Source organism: Caretta caretta, chromosome 2 (assembly GCF_965140235.1).
Source record: "Caretta caretta isolate rCarCar2 chromosome 2, rCarCar1.hap1, whole genome shotgun sequence".
NCBI lineage: Eukaryota > Metazoa > Chordata > Testudines > Cheloniidae > Caretta > Caretta caretta.
The window spans coordinates 83,522,548-83,545,687 of NC_134207.1; the positions used below are offsets into that span (position 1 = coordinate 83,522,548).

Here is a 23,140-nt window from a genome sequence, read left to right on the forward strand (position 1 = left end):
TAGTATAAGGTCTCTTGCCTTAAACTACATGAGAAGCCTAAACATTGTAGTTGATGCATTTCTTCTTTTTTTGTGTGTGCTTAGTGCTAGCTGTGCAGAATTCTGCTCTTTTTTGCTGATTTAAATTATTTTTGGTGCACAAGAAGGAAGCAAATGAAATTTAGCTGTGTGGTTTAAGCTTCATTAAAAACTCCAGTGTTTGTCTAGTGCAAAAGAACAAAATGAAGAAGGAAATATTTTTTTAGTCCTGTAAGGGAGCAGTGAAAAACTCATCTATATAAAATTATGTATTCTCTTTTGCAGCTGAGGGCCACCACTGTGTACTACTGCATTGTGGTTATGGTTAATATTGGCATCTGCTACATTTTGAAAAGAACTTCAGAATTCTAAACTCTTAACTCATCTTGACCCTTTAAATGGAATGGCTTTTAAAGTAACCATAAGATTTTTCATTATTATGAATGCAGCTGTTTTTTCACAGGAGTCATGGTGGTTCTTCAAGTGCTTGCTCATGTCTGTTCCATTCTAGGTGATTGTGTGCCCACGTGCACAGTTGTTGGAGACTTTTGCCTTAGCAGTATCCATAGGTTTGGCTGTGGCGCCCCCTTGAGTGCTGCGCTCATGTATCTCTATATTAGGCACCACCAACCCTACATCCTCTCAGTTCCTTCTTACCGCCCGTGGCGGTTGGTTGGAGTGCCTTGTCTTGCCTTTAGCAAGAGCATTAGCGGGTCTTCATAGTCCTTTGTTCTACCTGTTCTGTACATAGTAGTTAGGTAGTCTTTGCAATATTAAGTTAGGGTATGTAGAGTCCTGGCTGGGACCTCGCCCCCCAGGGGGGCATCCCCTGCTCACCCGGCTTCAAGCCATGTGCGTCATGCAGCAGGCCGATGCCTATCAGTGACTCCCACGACATCTATCTGAAGTGTTTGGGGGAAGCCCATAGAAAGGACAAGTGTCAAATTTGTAAGAACTTTTCCCCGTCCGCAAAAGAAGCAGGATATCCGCTTGAGGGCCCTCTTCCGGAGGCTGTGCTCTGCCCAATGTCAGAGCCCTCTGCCGTAGAACCTACATCGAGTACTTCGGCTTCTGTGCGAGGTGCTTCGGCAAGGGGGAACAGTGCCAGGCGGTGCCGAAAAAGCGCCAGAAGAAGACAAGGAGGCTGTGGGCAAATGATCTTTTTAGGCCATACGCCCACCGTGAGGCTTGACCGGGATAGCGCTGAGATCGGACCCCATAGCCTGGCCAGGGATCCACCCGTGACCCTGGAAAGCGGCAAAGGTCCCCAGCCTCTCCCATGGTTGTCAGGACCTGAAGCGGTACCAGTGGCCAAAGAGGAAAGCCGACCGGCTCTGCAGGCGCCACACCAGGTGACTGTCCCAGCTACGACCCCAGCACCGAAAGGGAAACCTATCGGAGTGCAGCCTCATAGGAGGGTGGAGCACCCCCAATCACCGGACCGGAGGTGCACATCCCTGTTTCTGTGACCTCGGTCCCCAGCACCATATCCTAGCTCTCCAGCTAGACAACCCAGGTCTCTGACGTGCTCCCTGCATACTAGGCGCGGGACACCGGAGCTGTGACGCTGTTCCCCGTACTGCAGGTACCAGAAAACTTCCGGCCATAGGTCACCTAGGCCCCAGTCACTCTCTCCCAGGTGGTCTCCTAGATATCAGTCACTGTCCTGGATTGGCTACTCGGAATCACGGTGCCAGTCCCGGTCTCCCCGGTACTGCTCCTTTGGCAGACATCGCTACTCGTTTTCGCCTCCCTGGTCACCGTCCAAGGTCAGCAGGCAAACTCTGGTTGCCACCGTGGTTGCCAGAGGGACAGTGGTCCGGGTCAGAACAAGAATTTAGCACGTCACCCCAACAAGGGAATTATCCTCGTACGAGGGAGATCGTTGCAGCACCAACCATAGTGTTGTCGCAGCAGGGACAGTGGCCTACCTAGTGGCAGTACTGGAACCCATGATGGAGTGCCGGTGATGCTGGTCACATATTCTCAGTCCTCCCTGGCTTCCTTGGATAAGACAGTCCTGGCACCACTGGCACTGCAGCCAGAGTAAGATACTGAGCCAGACGCGACACCAGCGCACCGAAAGAGCCTTCCCCGGACAAGAAGAGGGAATGCTCTCCTCCGCAAGTGGAACAGTTCTTGTCATTGAGTCCTGACGAGGCCAGTCCCCCGGACGACTTTAAGGAGCGCCAAGCCCTCCTTCAACAGATGTCTGAGAACTTAAACCTCCATGCTGAAGAGGCCAACGACGTCATTTCGGCCCCTGGCTCGGGTCACATTGCCGGTACACCCGGGGGTCCTTAAAATTGCCAAGTCATTGTGGCAAATCCCCTCCTCTATTCTGCCGACATCTAAGAAAGCAGAACAGAAATACTATGTCCCTGCGAAGGGATTTGAATATCTCTATATTCATCCCCCTGCGGCACTACTGGCTGTGTCCACAGTGAATGAAAGGGACAGAGGGTCAAGTTAGCAGCACGCCGAAGAACCAATTGGCCAAAAGACTTGATTTGTTTGGCAGAAAAGTTTATTTGACGGCTAGCCTACAATTCAGGGTCTGTAATCACCAGGTCTGCTGGGACGTTATCATTAGGAATAGTTTGAGAACAATTCTTCTCCCTCCACCTTGTAATGAACTTTTATGTACTTAAAAACGGTTATGTCCCCTCTCAGTCTTCTCTTTTCCAGACTAAACAAACCCAATTTTTGAAAGATTTTTTAAGACTTGAATAGTTGAATAGTTTGAATAGTTTGAGGGATCAGGAATCAATAAATGAGGACTAATGGTCTGTTACATGGCAAAGCAGATAAAAATCAATAATTTTAAAAATAAATAATCCTGTTGAAATTTGAAATTATGACAACCTGTGTTAAGGCCTAAAATTTACTATAATCTATTGAAATAATTTAAATTAAATAAATAAGCAGTATGTTTGCTGCCAAAGTTTTAAAGCAAGTCAAACTATTAGAATGCATCTGATGAAGTGAGCTGTAGCTCATGAAAGCTTATGCTTAAATAAATTGGTTAGTCTCTGAGGTGTCACAAGTACTCCTTTTTTTTTTGCGAATACAGACTAACACAGCTGCTACTCTGAAACCTGTATTAGATTGTTGGAAGTCAGTGGCTAAGCACCTAGAACCAGAGTTTGCTGAAGTACTTTTGACATCAGTAGCCTTTTTTGCAGGAAGACAGAGGATATTTTTTTCTTTTCAGTTTATTCAGCTTGTTCAGTTCAATGACTAGTTCATTCAAAGTTAAGAAACAGATATGGAGTTGAAAACAAGCATTGCTGTATTTTTCTCTTCCAATCTGCAAATAAAAACTGATATGAGAGGATGAGATCGATGAGTTCTAAAATGTTGAAGGACATGGTGATTAGAAAAACGCTGTTTAAATCACTAGTGATAAATAATACTACTTTTATTGAATAAATCAATTAGTTTTAAATGCAAAACTTGTTTTAATAAACTGTGTCTTACATGTCCAGCTCACTTGATTAACATTAAAAAAAAATCAAAACATTTAAATATTGGTATTGTGCATTTTAATAGAATTCCAATTTCTAGTCAAATAGAGCTTGACACAAATCTTGAGTAAAAATTAATCATCCTCTAATGAATAAGAAATGTTTCATTTACCATTTTCTATCATCATAAAACAGTAAAAATTATGAATGTATGTTAAGCTATATAATTGCTTAAATCAATGTGTGTAGGTATAGTGTATCCTGGTTTAGCAAAAAGTTCCAAATTCAGTTACAAATTTGATACGTTTTAATGGTTGCCAACCATGGAGAATCAGCATTTTGGAAAATAACTAAAAAGTACAAATGCAAAACAAGATTAAAATGAATTATTTAAATCGTGGTTTCCAGTTTGCTTGATTTTTAAATCATGATTTTAAATTGCTCTGATTTGAAATCAGTCCATCATGTCACTTGATGACAGAGAGGTTGCAGATACTGGTCTGGGTGTTACTGTGGACTGAACTGACAGTTATTATGATAGTGTTCTGTAATGTATTTAATTTTTAACACTGTTAAATAATGTGTTATATAGCTTTTAATTGAATTTATTGATTAAAATAATGCAATTTATGACTTAATATTTTTACTGTAAATTTGAGTTTGTGCTTTTTCCCCCATGACTTTTCAAATAATCTTACTGTTACAAACTACCAGCCCTAAATATAGTGTATAATGAAAGCTGAAATAGGTAGGGCCTACTAGATTTAGTTAAGGGCTTTTTTGCTGTGGGCTGATTGCTCAGATGCCTAAGAACAAGTGTTTTGTTTAACTTTTCATAGTTGAAGTTATACCTGAGCTAGCATAACCTTGTTATCGTGAACATATTGTGTACTCAATTGTTTTCAGAGAAGGTGTGGTGAAACTTTATTGGAGAAAGGAGAAGCTGGAACTGGGCAAATAGAATACTCATCGCAGCAATTATAATTAATGTAATTTTGATTATTAAAAAAACTATTAGGCTCAGAAAAACTCCCATTTTTGAATTAGAGGTAAGAAAATGAAACTCACACGGTTGCACTTCCATTAAAACCTATTTCTCTAAGTAAAAATTACATATCACATGTAAGCATAAAAATATAGCCTGAAATAGAATCTAGGTGGAGATATATACAACAAAAAGCAAAGAAATATAGGATTTTATTAGGTAAGATGACAGTGTTCTGTGTGCATAAATACCAAAACACAGTGGGGTGAGTCTGAGTGAGTGGTTGCCATAAAGAGACACAGTCAAGTCTTATTTGGTCCATATTGTTGGGGTTTTGTTGTGTTTTTTTTGTTTTGTTTTTGTTTTTAAAGCTTTTACATAACCTAAGACATACTGAAACGAATCTGATTTTTTTATTTTTTTTAGTTCCAGTGGAAAACAGTTTAAAAATAAAACAAGAAATGCTCCTTTGCAGTGTTTGCAATCTAAAGGGTGTAGCATTGTTCTAAAACCCTAAAGTGAAGTTGACTATAAACAGAAGTGAACTTGCTGCTTTGCTTTTACAGTCCAAGTTGAAAGAAGTGCAAAAAATAAATTTTAAAAATAATCAATTATAATAACTTAGTGTTTTTTAACTACACTTTCTTGCTTTTATCATTTTTTAAAATTTCAACTCCAATTCTTTTGTATTTTGAACAAACAGGAAATAATATACCATAAGATAAAATGAGGAAAGATCACAGCATGAAAATGTATTTGCCAAAGGAGATTCAAATTAGCAATTAGATGAGGGCAGCCCAACCCATAGGTTGGGCATTCCACTCCCTACTCTGTTTGGTATGCTCCAGCCAAACTGGGAAGTGGAGCCAGTCAATGAAGTACTTATCATTAACTTCTTCTGCCTGATACACATGTATCTAACAGATCCTGGAGCACCCAGACACTGAAGAACAAGCCCCACAAAAGTGAGAGGGGTGATGTGTATTCATTTCTTTCCCATGATTGTGGGTGGGGAGAGAAGGGGACATGCCATTGGAGGAGGGGAAAAGTGGTGTTAATTCCTCTTCACAGAGGTACTTCCCCTCAGTTTCTATTAGGTCTATATGATTATCCAAGTTTACTGCACACTTAGAAGCCAAAGCTGATATCAAAAATGTAGCTCCAAACAATGCTTAGAGTACTATCTGTCCAGCATACACTTCTAGTGGTTATGGTGACACAAGCAAACCGTCCTGGGATCCCTCCACTGTTCGTCTTCTTTATTGTTGACCTTGGCTAGTGGTGGGTGATAAATTTTTCATATACTCCGGCATCAATTTTTGTTTTTAATTTGTGTCTCTTCATATTGTTTTGTTAAGGCTAGCATGCATTAAGATATTTCCATTTTTTCCACCAACAAGATCCACAGATACAGTAGTCAATGGGCTTTCAGCCTGTGTATAGCTACATAGTCAGACCCAGACCTGTCAGCCACTGATAGGCAGTGTGTTTCTACAGTAGAGAGGAACAGGACTTTTAAATCCCCCTGTATGGCATAGTACCAAGAACATAGATACAGCAGCAAGTTTGGTTTTTGTTGTTGTTGTTTGTTTTTAATATAAATGTTTTTGCTGTGCTGCAAGAAATCTTGTAAAGCTTGAAGCTATGGAAACACAATGAAAAACTGGTGGGCTCTTCAGTATCTGATTATGCCCTCTATCTCCCATGCTTACATTCACCCTGATTGCAGCATGGTGAACGCCTAGAATAAGGGGGAAACATGGATATGTGCCATCTGCTCCTCACAGGAAAAGAAAAATACCCCTAAAAAGGCTGTAGTGCTCAGAAAAGCTAAATCCAGTTGTTGGCACAGGAATCTTTCATCTATATCTGTTTAAATCTTCTGATGCATATTCTTTCGGTCTAAGGGCCAAGAGAAGGAAGCATAAATCCAGATGGTGCAGGTACAGGAGCTCCTTATTGCCCCTTTGGGAGGAGGGACAACTTTTAGCGTCACAACAGGAACCACAGGAGGAGAAAAGCAGGAAAAACTCTTCCAGTTAGAATTCTTTAAGTACATGCTTAACAGGGCAGTTTATATCCAACTTTTGAGGAAATGTCTAAGACAAACGAGGAGGAGCCAGTTCAGAAGAGCAGTAATACTACCGAGAGGTATTATCATTCAGGATTCAGAATTGAACCATATGTTGTTCTCAACCCAGCCTCCATAGATGTGGTCAGAAAGAAATGGGAGTTCCTAGGAAAACCTGAGACTAAGCAAGATGACTAAGAAATGTGTGCAAGTTTAAATAAGATTTCATTTCCCTTCCTAATGTTGATGTGGCACTGGCATCCCTAGTTAAGGGTAATGCAGTACCTACAGATGGAGAGTTAAGTCTTAAAAATCCCACAGACAGGAGGATGGATACAGCACGCAGAAGAAGCTCTGAGTTCTCTCATAACTGAGAACTTTAATTGCATCCAAATGCTTTGCCTGAACAGTATTGGCACAGATAGATCTGTCTGAATCTATCATCTCAAATAAAGGAAGTGCCACGGTTTGTCTCTCTCTCCTGGAAAGATGTCCCTGGCATCAGGCTGTATTTATGAAAACTCTCTGGATGCCCACTAGTATTCAGCAAGAGTAATGGGCTACAATGTGGTTACCCATTGACATGTGTGATTCCGCAGTTGGAAGACATGTCTAAGCTAAGGTGACTTTAGCATTATCAGAATATTAAAAGGAAAATGAGTTGTAGAAGTGAGGGGTAAAGTGGTGACAGATTCCTGAGTCAAAGAAAAGTCGACCCTGTCTCCTGCAAAGCTCCACAGGAGGGAATATAAATCCTATTCCAAACCCAAGCAATCCTTTTCAGGCTTCCAGACCAGCAGGTTTGGCAGACAAAATAATTTCTGTTATTCCTGGAGAAAGTGGTTAGATCCAGAGATGGCATGTCCAGGTTTGACCCATCCACCTTCTGGTGGTGCTTCAGGTCCTCCTGAACAACTCATGTCTCACTAAAAAGAAAAGGAGTACTTGTGGCACCTTAGAGACTAACCAATTTATTTGAGCATAAGCTTTCGTGAGCTACAGCTCACTTCGTCGGATCCATACTGTGGAAAGTACACAAGGTCTTTTTATACACACAAAGCATGAAAAAATGGGTGTTTGCCACTACAAAAGGTTTTCTCTCCCCCCACCCCACTGGCCTGCTGGTAATAGCTTATCTAAAGTGATCACTCTCCTTACAATGTGCATGATGATCAAGTTGGGCCATTTCCAGCACAAATCCAGGGTTTAACAAGAACGTCTGGGGGGGGGTATGAAAAAACAAGGGGAAATAGGTTACCTTGCATAATGACTTAGCCACTCCCAGTCTTTATTCAAGCCAAATTTAATGGTGTCCAGTTTGCAAATTAATTCCAATTCAGCAGTTTCTCGTTGGAGTCTGTTTTTGAAGCTTTTTTTGTTGAAGAATTGCAACTTTTAGGTCTGCAATCGAGTGACCAAAGAGATTGAAGTGTTCTCCAACTGGTTTTTGAATGTTATAATTCTTGACGTCTGATTTGTGTCCATTTATTCTTTTACGTAGAGACTGTCCCGTTTGGCCAATGTACATGGCAGTGGGGCATTGCTGGCGCATGATGGCAGATATCACATCGGTAGATGTGCAGGTGAACGAGCCTCTGATAGTGTGGCTGATGTTATTAGGCCCTGTGATGGTGTCCCCTGAATAGATATGTGGGCACAGTTGGCAACGGCAACAATTACCAGCAGGAGAGTGGGGTGGGGGGAGAGAAAACCTTTTGTAGTGGTAAACACCCATTTTTTCATGCTTTGTGTGTATAAAAAGATCTTGTGTACTTTCCACAGTATGCATCTGATGAAGTGAGCTGTAGCTCACGAGAGCTTATGCTCAAATAAATTGGTTAGTCTCTAAGGTGCCACAAGTACTCCTTTTCTTTTTGCGAATACAGACTAACACGGCTGTTACTCTGAAACCTGTCATGTCTCACTGCCACATCAAAATGGGATAGACCATTGCAATGGTGATCATCTCCTTCAGTTTGTAGATTGTTGGCCTTGAATTGCTTCCAGCAAGTGGTTTCTGAAAATTATCCAGAGAGGATCTACAAATTCAAGTTTTGTTCCTTCAAAATGGTTCACAAACTTAGTCTGCAGTAGGAATTCAGAGTTTATCGTTCAGTGCATATAAGCTCATTAACAAATTTCAGACAACAAGGGAGATATCCATGCCTATGGAAGCTGTCTCAGCTGGCAGGCTTTCAGGTGTAGCTGGCCAAGCTCTCTCCTGTCAATGACAGACAGCCTTTGTAGCTGCATGCAGGCTAAGAGCCCACTGATTAATTGGTCTGTGGACTTTGTAAATCAAAAAGAGGAAATTTTCTGTAAGATGCATTTTCCTATTACAAGCAGCAGATTCTGTATGACTTATGATGTTACTGTAACATGATATTGTCTAAGGGAGTTGTTTAAGAATTTAATGTGTGCGTATAATGGCTGTCTTTCAGACATTTAAGTTGCAATTTGCAAATGCCCACAAAGCCCACCTAGTCATTTTATAATATTTGGACCTAAATTGCTGGTAACAATGCATTTTCATTCCCTCTGTTGAGATACCAAGTGGTACTTCAATACACTATAGAATAAATTATTACAAAATTTTTGCCTTTCAAAATAAGTACGTGGTCTTTTTTTTTTTTAAACTAGTCAACAGTCACAACCCACCCCAAACTTTATTTTGTTTCACATCTTCTTTAAAAACAAAATAAATATCTATTATAGTAACTTAAAGAAAAAAAGCATTTGATGTTATTCATATGCCAGTTTTAGCCTTATGTTAATTAAAGTGACTAAAATATGAACCTTGTGAAAAACAATAGCTGAGTGTATAGTATTAAACAGCTGTTTGATGACAGAATAAAAATTTCACTTTTTTTTAACTTTTCTGTCCTTTGATCCTTCAGAAATGAGTGACATTTACCTGGTCACAGGCCAGGTTTGTGTCTGAAACCATTTGAGGCAAACTTTCACGTCATGTCTTGCTTTTATCTGCATTAGTGTGAAGACTTTTCCTACAGTGCTGATAGTCTTCTTGTAATGGGATTGTGAGGCAACCAATTATTGACAAACAGAAAAAATTTGCCATGGTGATTGTTACATTTCAACCCTATCCAGTCCTACTGATCCTCTAGCTTTAGACCAAGTCAACCTTGCTTGAATAGTCAAAGAACTTAAATTAGATCTTATGCAGTTTACTAAAGATTCTAACCATTTTACAGAATCTGAATCACACTTGTAACTCTTTATTTCTGTAGCATAGTTTATTAAAATCTGTGTGTTATATATAGTGCTCTGTAAACCATGGGTTTACATTAGAAAGCAAGAGAAAAGAATATTCAAACCAAGGTATGGAGTTTTATGAAAACTCCTTGTTACTGGAAGTCAGTTGCATTCCTGCTGCTTTATTTTAAATTGGTCCTTTTTAATATGAAAATTAATTTCTGCATGCATCTTTTGGTTTTTAAACATGCTCTGTATGTAGGGTAACCAAGTCATTTTTAGTAGCATGCCAAATAATTATTTAAAAAGAATCTTGATTACTGGAATATCAGTTCCTCCCCTCGCAGTTCTTTCAAAACTTTCCTTTTTGGTCTAAAATTGTATTTTGGAAATAAAACAGAATTATTGCTGTGAATGTTTTATTAGAAATGGGGCTGTTTTAAAAGCTGTTCTGTGCTTGTACCAAAACATGAAGCTTTTCCATGTAGTCTCATGCCAGTGCTGACCCATATGGATTAAAATAGCCTGTTTTTAATCTATGACCAAATTTGGAATTAGAATAATGCCCACTGGGAGTTTGTAAATTTTTGTAGTTTAAAGAATGATAGGTTTATATAAATAATTGCAATGATTCTCACTGCATGTTTTAAATTAAAATCCACTTTTTCAACTACAGAAAAGTAATAAAAGTACCTGCAGTTTGTTTTCTAAGGAGCTTGTTTAAGTGTGTTTTATACCTGTGGTATGGTAGTTTCTCAATCTTTTACATACATGCCCTTTTAATGATGATCTTTTTATATTGTTCTGTATACAAGCAGGTCACCCTAGATGCAGAATTTCCGCATTCCAGTAGCTGTTTCCGATATTTGTTTTGAATGAGAGATTTCACCATTTAAACTGTTTCTTTCATATTTTGATCGTGCAATGAAGTTGAACTGTGACATTTTTCTGTTATCATGGTAATGAAAGTGAGGTCATGGGTTCAGAATACAGATTTCCATAAGAACATGAGCAAGACCTTGTCTTAAACGTATCTTTTAATAAGCATCAGATGTTGTAAAAACAGTTATCAGTAAATGAAATGTAAATTGATTTTTGTGTTAAATCCAATACACTTGAAATATTTTCTTAATTTGAAAGTTCCTTTCTAATAATGTTTTTAATGTTACTCCTGGGTGAATTCTGCACACAATCTTTTTAAATTCTGTAAAATTCTGCATGTTTTGTCAAAATAACATAATCACGCCAGTTTCAATTATTTTGGTAATTTATTTCAAAATACCTGTCGGTAACAATACAGACAACAGAAAAGATTGAGGAAATATATTTTGAAAAACAGATTCCTTACTAGGCATATTAATGTAGAACTTTGTGTAATAATTCATTTGAACTACAATACAGAAATGGTGTAATTGTAGCATGACCTTTCTTGCGGCTTCCCTTTGCCTCCCCATCATAATAAATTATTCTGCAGGGGTGGGGAAGGGAATAATCTGCAGGGGACATTAATTCTGTGCTTGTAGTGTTCCCCAAGGTGTGTAATGTGTAGCTCTGTAATAACCAGTATAGAAAGACAGTGAAGGCTTTATTAATGAATTACTGTACTGTTTTAATGATTTATATTTTTCTCTTTATACAGATAAAGACACAACTAATAAAATCAGAGATTTGCGCATGAAAGCTGAAGATTATGAAGTAGTGAAGGTGATTGGCAGAGGTGCATTTGGGGAAGTTCAGCTGGTAGGTTATATTTCAGTGTGTAAATAGAGTTGTATTTTGTTTTACGCTACTCAGCGCTACTTACCTTTTTATTTTTAATAAGATTTTTTAAAAATTAAGCTAATCTTGTAATATAGGGACTGTAAACCTAGTGAGAAGTTTATTCTTGGAAAGAAAGTTTTCTAGGATCTTAACTTTTAATACTCACATGCACAGACATCTGAGTTGAATGTGCATTTTCACTATACTCATCCTGGCCACTGCAACTCTAGGAATTTGTGAGGCAGCTCTTCAGCTGGCTCTGACAATTTCATAGAATCATAGAATATCAGGGTTGGAAGGGACCTCAGGAGATCATCTAGTCCAACCCCCTGCTCAAAGCAGGACCAATCCCCAATTTTTGCCCCAGATCCCTAAATGGCCCCCTCAAGGATTGAACTCACAACCCTGGGTTTAGCAGGCCAATGCTCAAACCACTGAGCAAGGAGCTGCCTCCAAAACCTGAACGCAGATTTTACACATATAGCATTTTTTGTGTGTAGTGAGTTAACAACCAGGCCTGCTCATATTGAATCACTGAGTTGGGTAGCTGATGGAAGAGATATAAAATAAGGCAAATGTGCTCTTCAAAATATTTATGTTCTTTTTACATTATTTAGCAAAAATATTTACACTTTTATTAAAAACAAATAAATGTAAATTACAGAGCAATTATTGTGTACATGGACTTTTATTTTTAATATTCTTAGCAAGTATTCTATTCTGATAGTTGTATTGTAGTTAAAAAATGCAATTTTATACCATGTAGATCAATAGAATAATTATTTTTATGAAAGAACCGTGAAGAATTGGATAAAATTGGTGAACTAAGGTAAAATGCTCAAAGCAGAAAAAATATTGAATTAAATATCTTAATAGATCATCAATATGAAAAGTTAATCTATTTTTCTGTATCTTAATTTTATCTTCAAAGGTAAGGCATAAATCTTCAAGGAAGGTGTACGCTATGAAACTGCTGAGCAAGTTTGAGATGATAAAAAGATCAGATTCTGCATTCTTTTGGGAAGAAAGGGACATTATGGCTTTTGCTAATAGCCCCTGGGTTGTTCAGGTATAGTTATACCACTGTTAATATTTTTGATTATGGCAGCGTGATTTTGTTCTATCACTGGATGAATCACATTGTAACTGAAGAATTATATAAATGTTCATTTGTAGCTTTGTTTCCTAAGCAACTTACAAAACTTCCTTTTTCAGCTAAGTTGAAATGTTTTGTTAGGAAAAGCCATTGAAAATTTAAAAACTGCAAAAAACAAAATTGTAGTTGCTGTAATTCTTTTTAAAGTTATATTAAGTAGTTATGTTCTGAATTAATATATGGTAAAATAATTTTGTTAAAATTGTTGTGCCTGCTGGACAAGAATTCTTTGTGTCACCCCAGTGTATGTGACAATTATTCACGTAAAAAGCATATTTTAAAAAACAAGTAGTTGCACAAATATATATCTGTTTTCTTGTGTCTGTGGTAAATGAGGTTAAATGCAAAATTTGAAATGAGATAAGAGAAGCCATAATTGAGCAATGTGGTATTGTAGATTTGTGATGATAAATGCAGTTTAGCCTATATAATTTACAGTATGAACTTTTTTTTTCCAAGCCTCAGTTTCTTCTTTGAAATATAAGGACTGGGTCTTGCAAAGACTTGCACATATGCTAACTTGCTCAGTGGTACTACTCTTAATTTTAAGAATGGTGCCTACATCTTTGTTGTTTGATGGTTTAAATGACCTAACTTTCAAGCTCATGGAAGCCTTATTTACACTGATTTGGGAAAAAATCGTGTTAGTATTTTTCTAGAGAATGATTATCTGGAAAGATGTTTGCATTGTTTGTAAACAATGTGTAAATTCAAGAGCCGTTAATTTACTGGTATTGTTTATTTTGAGCAGGCCTATGCCAACCGATAAACATGGATTTGTACTTTTTAAAAATAAAATAGGAACTCACTTTTCAAACTGTATGATTTGATAGAAGAATGATAAATTTGCAATAGTAAATCAAATATAGTAACTAGGGCTATAAGAACGCTGCAAAAAATTCAGAAAAATTTTAATAGTTTTCATTCATAGCTTGTGCATTTTTGGTAGACAGATCCACTCTCCTGGATTGCTTGATGCATTTGTTAGAAGATGACCAGTTTGCAGTTCTGTACAATACTTTATTTTCGTAAGATCCTAAATAAAACAGCTATCTAAAGAAAATATGCAGGCACTTCAGAAAAAATGCGGGCAGATATCTTTGATAAAATATTTCCTTTTTAATGTATTTGTAAACTAATCAGCTGTCTCATTTAATTGATGGAAGCTTGTTGCTCAGTTATATAGGTGTATGTAGTCTGACGGTGATCTCAGTGTTCATTGAGCCAGAGACTCTCTCACAATCAGTCTCCTTTAAACTACGCTTTGGCAGTGTAAAGAGGCAGAAGACAGCAGTAATAGTGCCTCCTCTTCATAAGGGGAGTTCTGGTTGACAAAAGCTGTTGGAATGGCTCTAGTAATTCTACTAATCTTTAAGTGTTAAAACATTTGCAGTGAAATTCATCTGATCAATGCAATATGCAAAATTTTCAAGCTTTTATATTAAGATGTTCTGAATATTCAGTTACTTACTTTTGTTTGTTTTTATAGTTATTTTATGCATTCCAAGATGACCGTTACCTTTACATGGTGATGGAATATATGCCTGGTGGGGACCTTGTGAATTTAATGAGCAACTATGATGTTCCTGAGAAATGGGCAAGATTTTATACTGCAGAAGTTGTTCTTGCGTTGGATGCAATTCACTCAATGGGCTTTATTCACAGGTGCATATATAATTACTATAGTTTAAACTAGATCTATATTAATCTTTATTTTGTCAGAATGTCTTTATAAGAATTACTTAATCTGTTTTTAAATTGTTGCTGGTATTATTACTTCATGGTTATTCCACTAGACACCTTAAACATTTCTTAGTGTGAGAAAATGCGAATCTGAGGTGATAATCTTCAAGATAAGATATTTTCAGCAAATTGACAGTACTTGAGAATTCTGTTCTCTGCCTGAGCTTGGATTTCTAGGATTTGCCCACTTTACAGGTGGTAAAAACAAAACCAAGATGGATCTAATAAACTATCCCAAGCATTTAGTTTGGTTTCTTTCCTGAGTAGAGAAAGCACATGGTTTAATAACTGGATAATAATAGTATTTGGTAGTGTCCACTACTCGGTACTATTATTTATTAGATGTGTTGTTGTAGTGCCTAGAGATCAGAGCCCCATGGAGCTAAGCACGGTACAAACGTCTAATAAGAGATAGTCCCTGCGACAATTTTTTTACAGTTTAAAGGAACAAGAAGACAAAGGGTAAGAGAGGAAACAGTCACAGACAGGTAGAGTGGTTTACTACAGGTTGCACAGCAGGTCTCTGACGGGAATAGAACTTGGACTGGGACTCAGAAGACTCAATGCCCTAATCCACTGGACCACGCTGCAATATTTGTATTAGAATATACCTCTAATGACATCGAATCAGTCTTGTTTTCTAATCAATCCTCACGTTATGATCGGATTGAATGAATCTCAGGATTGGGTGCAGTCTTTCCATATTTGTTCTACTTGATGGGTGATCCACTCCAATAGATTTAATTTAGTTTTGTCTCCAAAGAGAGATGTGAGAAGAGGGTGCAAATATGAGAGCGATACAGAGAGAATATAGATAGATTGGTAAATAAAGTAGCTCTTTCAGCCTCTTACTAATGAGGTAACATTGAAAGAGCAAGTCATGGAAAGGAAGAATACTACCTGCAACTATAGTAATTATTTTTAAACTCCCTAGACATGTATTTCTGCCTATGTTTGTTCGTTGTGTCACGGGAACAAAAAATTAACATATACCATACTTTCGTTCGTAGTCCTCCTCTCTGATTTTTATCCATCCCTTCTTATTTGGAATAGCAGTGTGGCTAGATATAACACAACAATTTTAATTGCTTTTCTTTTCTTTTCTTTTTTTCTTGAAGAGAACTCAATCGTCATTGATTGATATAGAAATAAAAAATGGCTACATAGTCAATGAGAGGCTTGTCTTAGTAAATTACATATAACTAAAGTCCTGCAAATCTGCAGATATCCATTTTATATTGGTGGATACAAATTTTGTATCCACTCAGGGCTCTACATATATATCCATATTTCTCATTTTTGTTATGATTCAAAACAGCAGAATGTTATAGTTCTAATTTACTAGACTATTAATCAAAATATAGAGTTGAAATAAAACCTCAAAACCACTAAACAAAGGAAGATTAGAATATTTGCTTTAGTTGAAAAGAAAGCTATCTTAAATACAAATTTTCTGCTGTATAATAAAAACAGCATAAGTTAATCAAATTATTTTGCATTAAATGTGTATAGTGCATTCCATTGTGAAGGATCCCAAAATACTTTGTATACTGTATACATTTAAGAATCACTTAAGCACATCTAAAATATAATCACATCAGGGGTAGATTATAATAGCTATTCCGTGGTTAGCATTTGTGTAAAGTTTTTGGTTTTTTATTTTATTAATTGGGAACTGAAAAATAATTGCTTCACTTGAAAATATAGGGGTAATTTTAGGTTGGGGTAATGTAAATATCCAAATTGCAATTTGGCCAGGAGGTTAGGATTAATACTTATGCTTGTCCATATATATTCTGTTAGTGGTGTGCATGTTCGCCCTGCACTTCAGTTTAAAATCTTTGGGCCAGCAGTGCCTGTTGGAGGCCACACCTGTGTCATGAGTGTCTCATGACTCCAACTGAAGATGTAAAGGCTGGGGCATCCCCTGCTCTCCCTTGGTTCCTTCTCACCACCTGTGGTTGCAAGTTGGAATGTGCTGCGTCCAACTTCTTTACGCACAGAATGGCATATTCTTTGTTATGTAAATAATTGTACTGAGCTTCTCCACTGGATAAATCCCTTTCTCATTAGGAAGGGATATGAGGAACTTGAGTTTGAAGAGTAATACCCAGGTTCTTGAATTGAACCTACATCTACAGAGTTATAGTTCACTGCCTTAATGAGAAGACAATACTTACTGATACTTGAAATTTGGGGGTAATTTGACTGAGAGTTTGAAAAATTGGAGGGGGCAAAAGGAACACTTGCATTTTTTTTGAAGTGTCTTCTTGCCATCTTAAGAGTCTTAGTCTCTTCTTGTCATGTGACATCAGAAAAATAGTTGTCTTGTTTTGGTAAGTGTAACTAATTTGTCAAATTAAGTATAATGTAATATTTTTCAGAGATGTGAAGCCTGATAATATGCTGCTGGATAAAGCTGGTCATTTAAAACTAGCAGATTTTGGTACTTGTATGAAGATGAATAAGGTTGGTATATTTAAACCTTGAATCTAGCACTGCTGTTTGAGGAGCGCATCCAGTGAATATTGTTCTTTGGGTTTCCATCTGCTATTGGTTGATTGATTTTCTCTGGTGCTTAGCACTGTTGTGTTTGAGAACCTCACATCTGTTAACAAATTTAGCCTCACAGCATCCCTATGAATTAGGGAGAAATTATCAGTTTTACAGATGGGATATTGAAGCATTAAGAGATTAAGTGCCTTTCAGTCACATAGGAATTCTGTGGCAGAGACATAAAAGGAGCCTAAATGTCCTGGTACTTGCCTTAGTCATAAGAAAATCTTTCCATATCAGAGTGTATATTAGTTTCCACAGTGTGTACAGTGGAAAATTAATTGTTGAATTGTGCACCATAGTTTCAGTACCAAGAGAGCAAATAACATTTGTATTCTCTATTTTTACTGTTGGTTAAAAGGAGACTACTAAAAGTCCTGACACCTCTTAGTCTGAGACTGCAGTCCATGTCTCTGTTATCAACAGGGAGAGTACATAAACTCTTCCCCCTCTGCCCCCCCGAACTTGGGAAAAAGAGGACTGTTTTTTCCAATGTGAGTGAGTCTGAAATTCCTTTGTTGTACTTTCTTGTTTTTTCTTTTTCCTCCTACCTCTGTTCCTCTCGTTGACCTAGACTGCAGAGCGAGCTTCTTGTTTCATCTGCTTGAGGGGACTTAAGCTATTTAGCAGTGGTAAATAGGGGGAAACTAAAAGCAAGAATTTAAGAGATTTCTTATTGATCATTTTTAAAAAGTTACATGTGATTGCCATTTAGCAGCCTCATCACAATTGAAAAGTAAAGGTTGATTCTGCTGCAACCTTTTCAGTGTAGAATCAGGTTATTGAAGGACTTGTTGACAGCAAACCAGTGCAATGAGAAACATGAAAAGGAGCTCTTTTTAATTTGATGGAAGCATTTATGTCTGCTAATGTGCTACTCAAAGCTCTGAAGAATCAAATCCATATTGTTCCTTAGAAAAATCCGAGGTCATGGCAGTGTCTCAGTGGTTGCATACTGACTATCTCCTTCATGTCTTTGGTTATCATATTACTGAAGTAAAAAAAGAAATGAGCTGAAGCAATTTCTGTGTCAATTGTCTGTGATGAAACAATCAGTATCCAAAGTTACTGTGGCCTTTATGTGCTTATTTGCCATAACTTCACTCAGCAAAAATGTTTGTTGAGCAACCAGGTGAAAGAAATCTCAGAATTATTCTATTGCAATATGTCCTCATGAGGCCATAAAATAATAAATGATTTCCAAAGCAAGTTTGCAAACACTATAAAATTTTTTTTGCTGTTCTCTACACAGTGTTATTGGTTTCTGTCAGACAGTACCGCATACATCAACATACATCAAGGGGAAAACCCTTGAAATGGGTGATCCTTGATAGATCACATGTAACTGATAAGCACATCTGTTAAATCTTTTCAGGAACACTTGAATGAAGAACTTTGTCTAGCTGCTTTATAATAAATAAATAAAAGGCACTAAGAGCTCCTTCAAATAAGGCCAGACTTGGGCAGTATGTGCAGGCAGTTCCTCATAATTGCCTCAAATGGCTTTAGTGGAATATCCTAGGCATGAATTTGGCCCTGTATGTTAAGCTTAATTATATCTTAATTATGGCACAGTTAGGTAATGATGAATTTTGATGAAGAAAATTATGATGATGTTAACCTTGTTTTTATTTTTGAGCGGCAAAGTACAAAAAAGAAAAAAGAAAAAAAAAGACATCCACCCCCAATAAATAGACTTTAGCATATATTGGTGTTGCAGAGGCAATTCAGTGTCTGGAATACACTTAATTTCACTCAAAAAAAAAAAAATTGCAAGTACAATACTGGTTTTAAATTGGATATGTTAAGCAAAAATTAGTTGTAAGCAACAGTTTTCCATTATGTAATTACATCTGCAGATCCCCTCTCTATGAACAGCGTGCCCTGTCCTATGGAGCCTAGAATCATTTCAGAACTGTATGACCAATAGAGAAGAGCAAGTGGGTGCTGACCATGAATCCAGTATTCCAAATCACAACCAAGAGACTGCCCTTAATTTGTCCGTTCTTTCTCCACTGGCACAAGCAGCCGTGGGACATTCCTTTCAGTCCTTGTCCCTTATGCAGTTTGTCTACTTAGGATTTCAAATTTTAATATTTAATTTTTTGTGGTTCTGTGGATTTGTTTCAGAGCAGTTTAATAGTTATTCAATAGCATTAAAATATATCTTCGGCAGATCTGGAGTTATGTGCTGCATTTAAAAGATATTTTTAGAATGATAAAATGCCCACCTCAGACCAACATTTTCAGAAATTTCCATTGTTTAGGAAAGGAGTATTCATCTAGATGATAAATATTCCCTTAAAATGTTGTGCAATTCCCATTCTAAATATTTGAGCCTTACTGTTTTGTTTTCTTTGTAGGAAGGTATGGTACGATGTGATACAGCTGTTGGAACACCGGATTATATTTCTCCTGAAGTATTAAAATCCCAGGGGGGTGATGGTTACTATGGACGAGAATGTGACTGGTGGTCAGTTGGAGTCTTTTTGTATGAAATGCTTGTTGGTGAGTAACAAGGTCATCAATGTTTTATGAGTAAAATTAACTGCACTTGCTTCTTGACTTCATGTTAAAATCACATTATGATGTTTCTCATGTACTTTAATTCAGAATTATCCTGCTTTACTGGTTGCCAGTAATTGTAGTATTTACAAAATATGTTTGTGTTGTACAGAGGCATCAGCAATATTATATCAGTGGGCTTTTGTGGGTTAGTGTTGTTAATTTTGTTATTACGTTAAAGGAACTATTGGTAGAATTCTTTGCTTCTGATGCAGTTTTATTCCCCTCACTAGATACTGCTAAACCATCCCTTCCAGATATAATTTATCAAAAGGGTTTTTTTTTCTTTTTTTTCCACTTGTGGAAAGTACCAAAGTGCATCAAGTATCAGGTATTTTCAAAGATGTTTTGCAAGGAAGCCTAGTTCGAATGATCCTATAAGATCTCAATTCACCTTGCCTCCCATTTCAGATGAAACAAGTTGAATTATTTGCTGTATTAATACATTGGTATATTATTCAGAAACAGAATATAAAAATTCAGCATATGGCACTGAATAGAAGTTGGCCCAGTGTTGCTGACTCTGTTTTTGATTATGGTTATGAGACCATTTTTTTTAAAATGGGCAAACAAATTAATAAATTCATTTTCTCTTTGCAAGCATATACATCACAGGCTAAGGAAAAAAATTGAGAGCTCCTTGTTAAAATATTGTCAGTACTTCAGTGGTGGACACTCTAGAAACATTTAAGACTTCTCCCCTGGAGTCTGATTGAACATTAAGCACCCTAACAATCCTGTTTTGATTTGGATAAAATGAATCGGCACAAAATGTCTTTTTCACTAAATGGGATGCCTATATTAATAGGACTTACATTATTGTGGTTAATGATGCACCCAACTCAACATCTGAGCATATATATGTGCCTATAATTATATATCCGTCATTTTGCCTGTAATAGATTGCAGCAGTAGCCACCCATCAAAACTACTACTTAATCAAGCAAATAAATGAGCAATTAAATTAACTTTAAGTCATGGCAGGGTCAACTAACAGTCACTGGTGGACTGAGAGAAAGAAGGAATTCCATAATCAAGGTTCCAACAGCAAGAATTGACCATACTTGAAAATTCTTTAGAGCAGTTAATAAACTCTGGTATGTGAGCTTGTTGTCCGTGGTACCTGAACAACAACAAAATTTTGTTTCAGTGCACAGTTGCCACATGCACAGCAGTGTGTCAGAAAACATCCTAGAAGCAAAAACTGTACTCTCCTGGCTGCTTTCAGCCATAAAGATGAATAACATTCCCTCACCATGCAAGCATAGTAGTTCTGTTTAGTGGTGTGTTGTGCTCTGTGGCTATGCAGATAGGTGTCGTACTCTAATCTGGTGCATAGTTGACTGGCTTTGTGTTAAGACTAACCTCCTGCTTGTATTGGGCCTCGTAGGTTAAGCTACTAAGGTAAACTTGTGAAGTTCCATATCAGTCCACTAGAGACCCTCTTATCTAAAAAGATGGTTGCATACATGGCTGGTTCAGAGTGGCTGCAAAACCTGCAACCACAGGGAGCCCTGAGACCAAAAGACTGTCATGCAGGAATTTTGCTGTAGAGCAGGATCTCCCACTGTACTCCCTGCCCTTCAGACCCGGCAGCCTAACCCTTGCAAGGCTGCGAGGCAGGAGGCAGATGGAAAATTCCCTCATCTCTATGCAGGGAAGTTGGGAGGCAGGGGTGGTTGGTTGGGTCTGGTGGATAAAAGCCTGGCTATATAGAACTAAGGTGATTTGCCTGGTTCTTCAAATTGGAGCCTCCTCCCACCAGGGGGAACTACTGTGCAATTTGTTCGGCACTGCTGGGGAGTGGGTTGGGGCCATGCTGCTGAGGAGAAGAGACCTCCTGGAGCTGAAGCTGCATGATGCCCAAATAAAGCTCCCATTGTTCTTTGAGGACTTGCTCATGCCCGTTCCATGCTAGGTGTGCGTGTGCCACACGCACAGTTGCTGGAGATTTTTCCCCCTTAGCGGTATCTGTAGGACCAGCCCTCGTGCCCCCTGTAGCAACATGCACGTGCTGGTATAAGGGGCACTGCCGGAGCTGCACCCTCTCAGTTCCTTCTTACACTCATGATGGTTGCTTGGAATTACCTTCTTGCTCTTGCAAGGCTTTCCCAGTGGTTTGGACTCTGTAGTCTATTCTACGTAGTTTTTGCAGTTAGTGTTTTTAGTTATCAGTTAATATTAGTGTAGGTAGTGTAAATAGCAGTCCCAGTTGTCAAGCGACGTTGGCCCAGGGACTGGACATGGCCTGGTCCTCAGGCTTCAAGTCATGTACCTCCTGCGGCAAGCCCATGCCAATGAGTAATCTGCATTTGAGATGTCTAAGGTGCCTTGGGGAAGCTCACATTAAGGAGATCTGCAGGGGCTTCAGACTGCATTCAGAAAGACAGGGATATTTGGTCTGAAGGCTTTGCTCATGGAGGCAGCTCTCAGACTGTCCTCGGAGTTGTGCCGCTCCAAATCGGGGCCAAGCACTTCAGCCTCCAGGTGAAGTGCTCCACTGGCACTGTGCTCTTCCTGGCACCATTCTCCATTGCTGGTGTTGAGGAAGAAGCATAAGAAACAGCTTGCTGAGAGAGGGCACTCTCTGGTGCCAAAGAGGGCCAAGCAGGGAGCAGCTGATGCAGTGAGACCCGTGCCGGGCCACACGTCTTCCCCAGAGCCATGGCTGGCTCTGGTGACTCTGCCTAGGGCACCGAGCCCAGTCTGGGACCCATCTCCAACTCCTGAGATTGGTCATGGCACCTCGTGCCTGTGAACCCCCTTGACTCTGGAGGCATTCCTGGCTGCAAAGGATTTGATGTTTCTCCCTGTACCGCCCACCCCCCAAAGCCACTTGCCAGCCAGGGCTACCAGGGATAGAGGGTTCAGGGGGTGGTGCGATAGCAACCACCGTGGCACCTCCCAGAGGAAAGTCCTCCATGGCCCTGCCACAGCGGTCCCCACCCCGGCGCCGGTTACCGATTTCCCGGCACCACCTGGTCTCCAAGGGAAGAGTCCTCTTTGGAATCCGAGGGGGAATCCTTCACCCTGCCGAAAAAGTACCGGTACCCGACTTATGTACTGGACTTCGGTACAGGCACCGCAGCTGGTGCTTGGCCACGGGGCCATTGGCCAGTGCACTGGCAATATTGGAACCTGTAGTCGTACTTGGTGGTGTCCAAGAGATGAGCCACTGTTTCATCCTGACCGGCACCGGACCCCAACTCCGGTACTTCAGTGACCTCAGCACTGAGGTCACTGAAGTAGCCCATATGGAGGTGGTGCAGGTGGAAGAGGAAGGACCAGCCCCTCCTACTGTGCTAGCCTTTTCCTCCTCATCTCCTGATGAGGCAGTTGTGGGTCCTAGTTACCGGTTTCTGCCAGATGACTACAGGGCCCATCAAGAGCCCCTAAACAGGTAGTCACAAACTTGGGGCTGGAAGCTGAGGAGCTAAAGGAGTCCACGCATAGCCTGATTTATATCCTGGCTGCAGGGGATCCCTCCAGAATGGCCCTGCCAGTCAATGAAGTGCTGTTGGGGCTGGTAAGGGTGCTATGGCAGACCACTTAGTCTCAGCCCCCTACCTCTAAAAGGGCAGAGACCAAGTACTGTGTACTGGCTA

At 39.0% G+C, this 23,140-nt stretch overlaps 1 protein-coding gene across 2 annotated transcripts in view; it reads left to right on the forward strand.

Annotated features, from left to right (window-relative positions):
- The window catches only part of ROCK1 (Rho associated coiled-coil containing protein kinase 1), a 172,642-nt gene that overhangs the window by 61,235 nt on the left and 88,267 nt on the right, over positions 1 to 23,140 (forward strand). For both annotated transcript variants that reach the window (XM_048840418.2, XM_048840419.2), the window contains exons 3-7: positions 11,394 to 11,494; positions 12,447 to 12,584; positions 14,161 to 14,336; positions 16,799 to 16,883; positions 19,334 to 19,478. In XM_048840418.2, the coding sequence (XP_048696375.1) occupies positions 11,394 to 11,494; positions 12,447 to 12,584; positions 14,161 to 14,336; positions 16,799 to 16,883; positions 19,334 to 19,478 (645 nt within the window). The remainder of the gene's footprint in view (positions 1 to 11,393; positions 11,495 to 12,446; positions 12,585 to 14,160; positions 14,337 to 16,798; positions 16,884 to 19,333; positions 19,479 to 23,140) is intronic.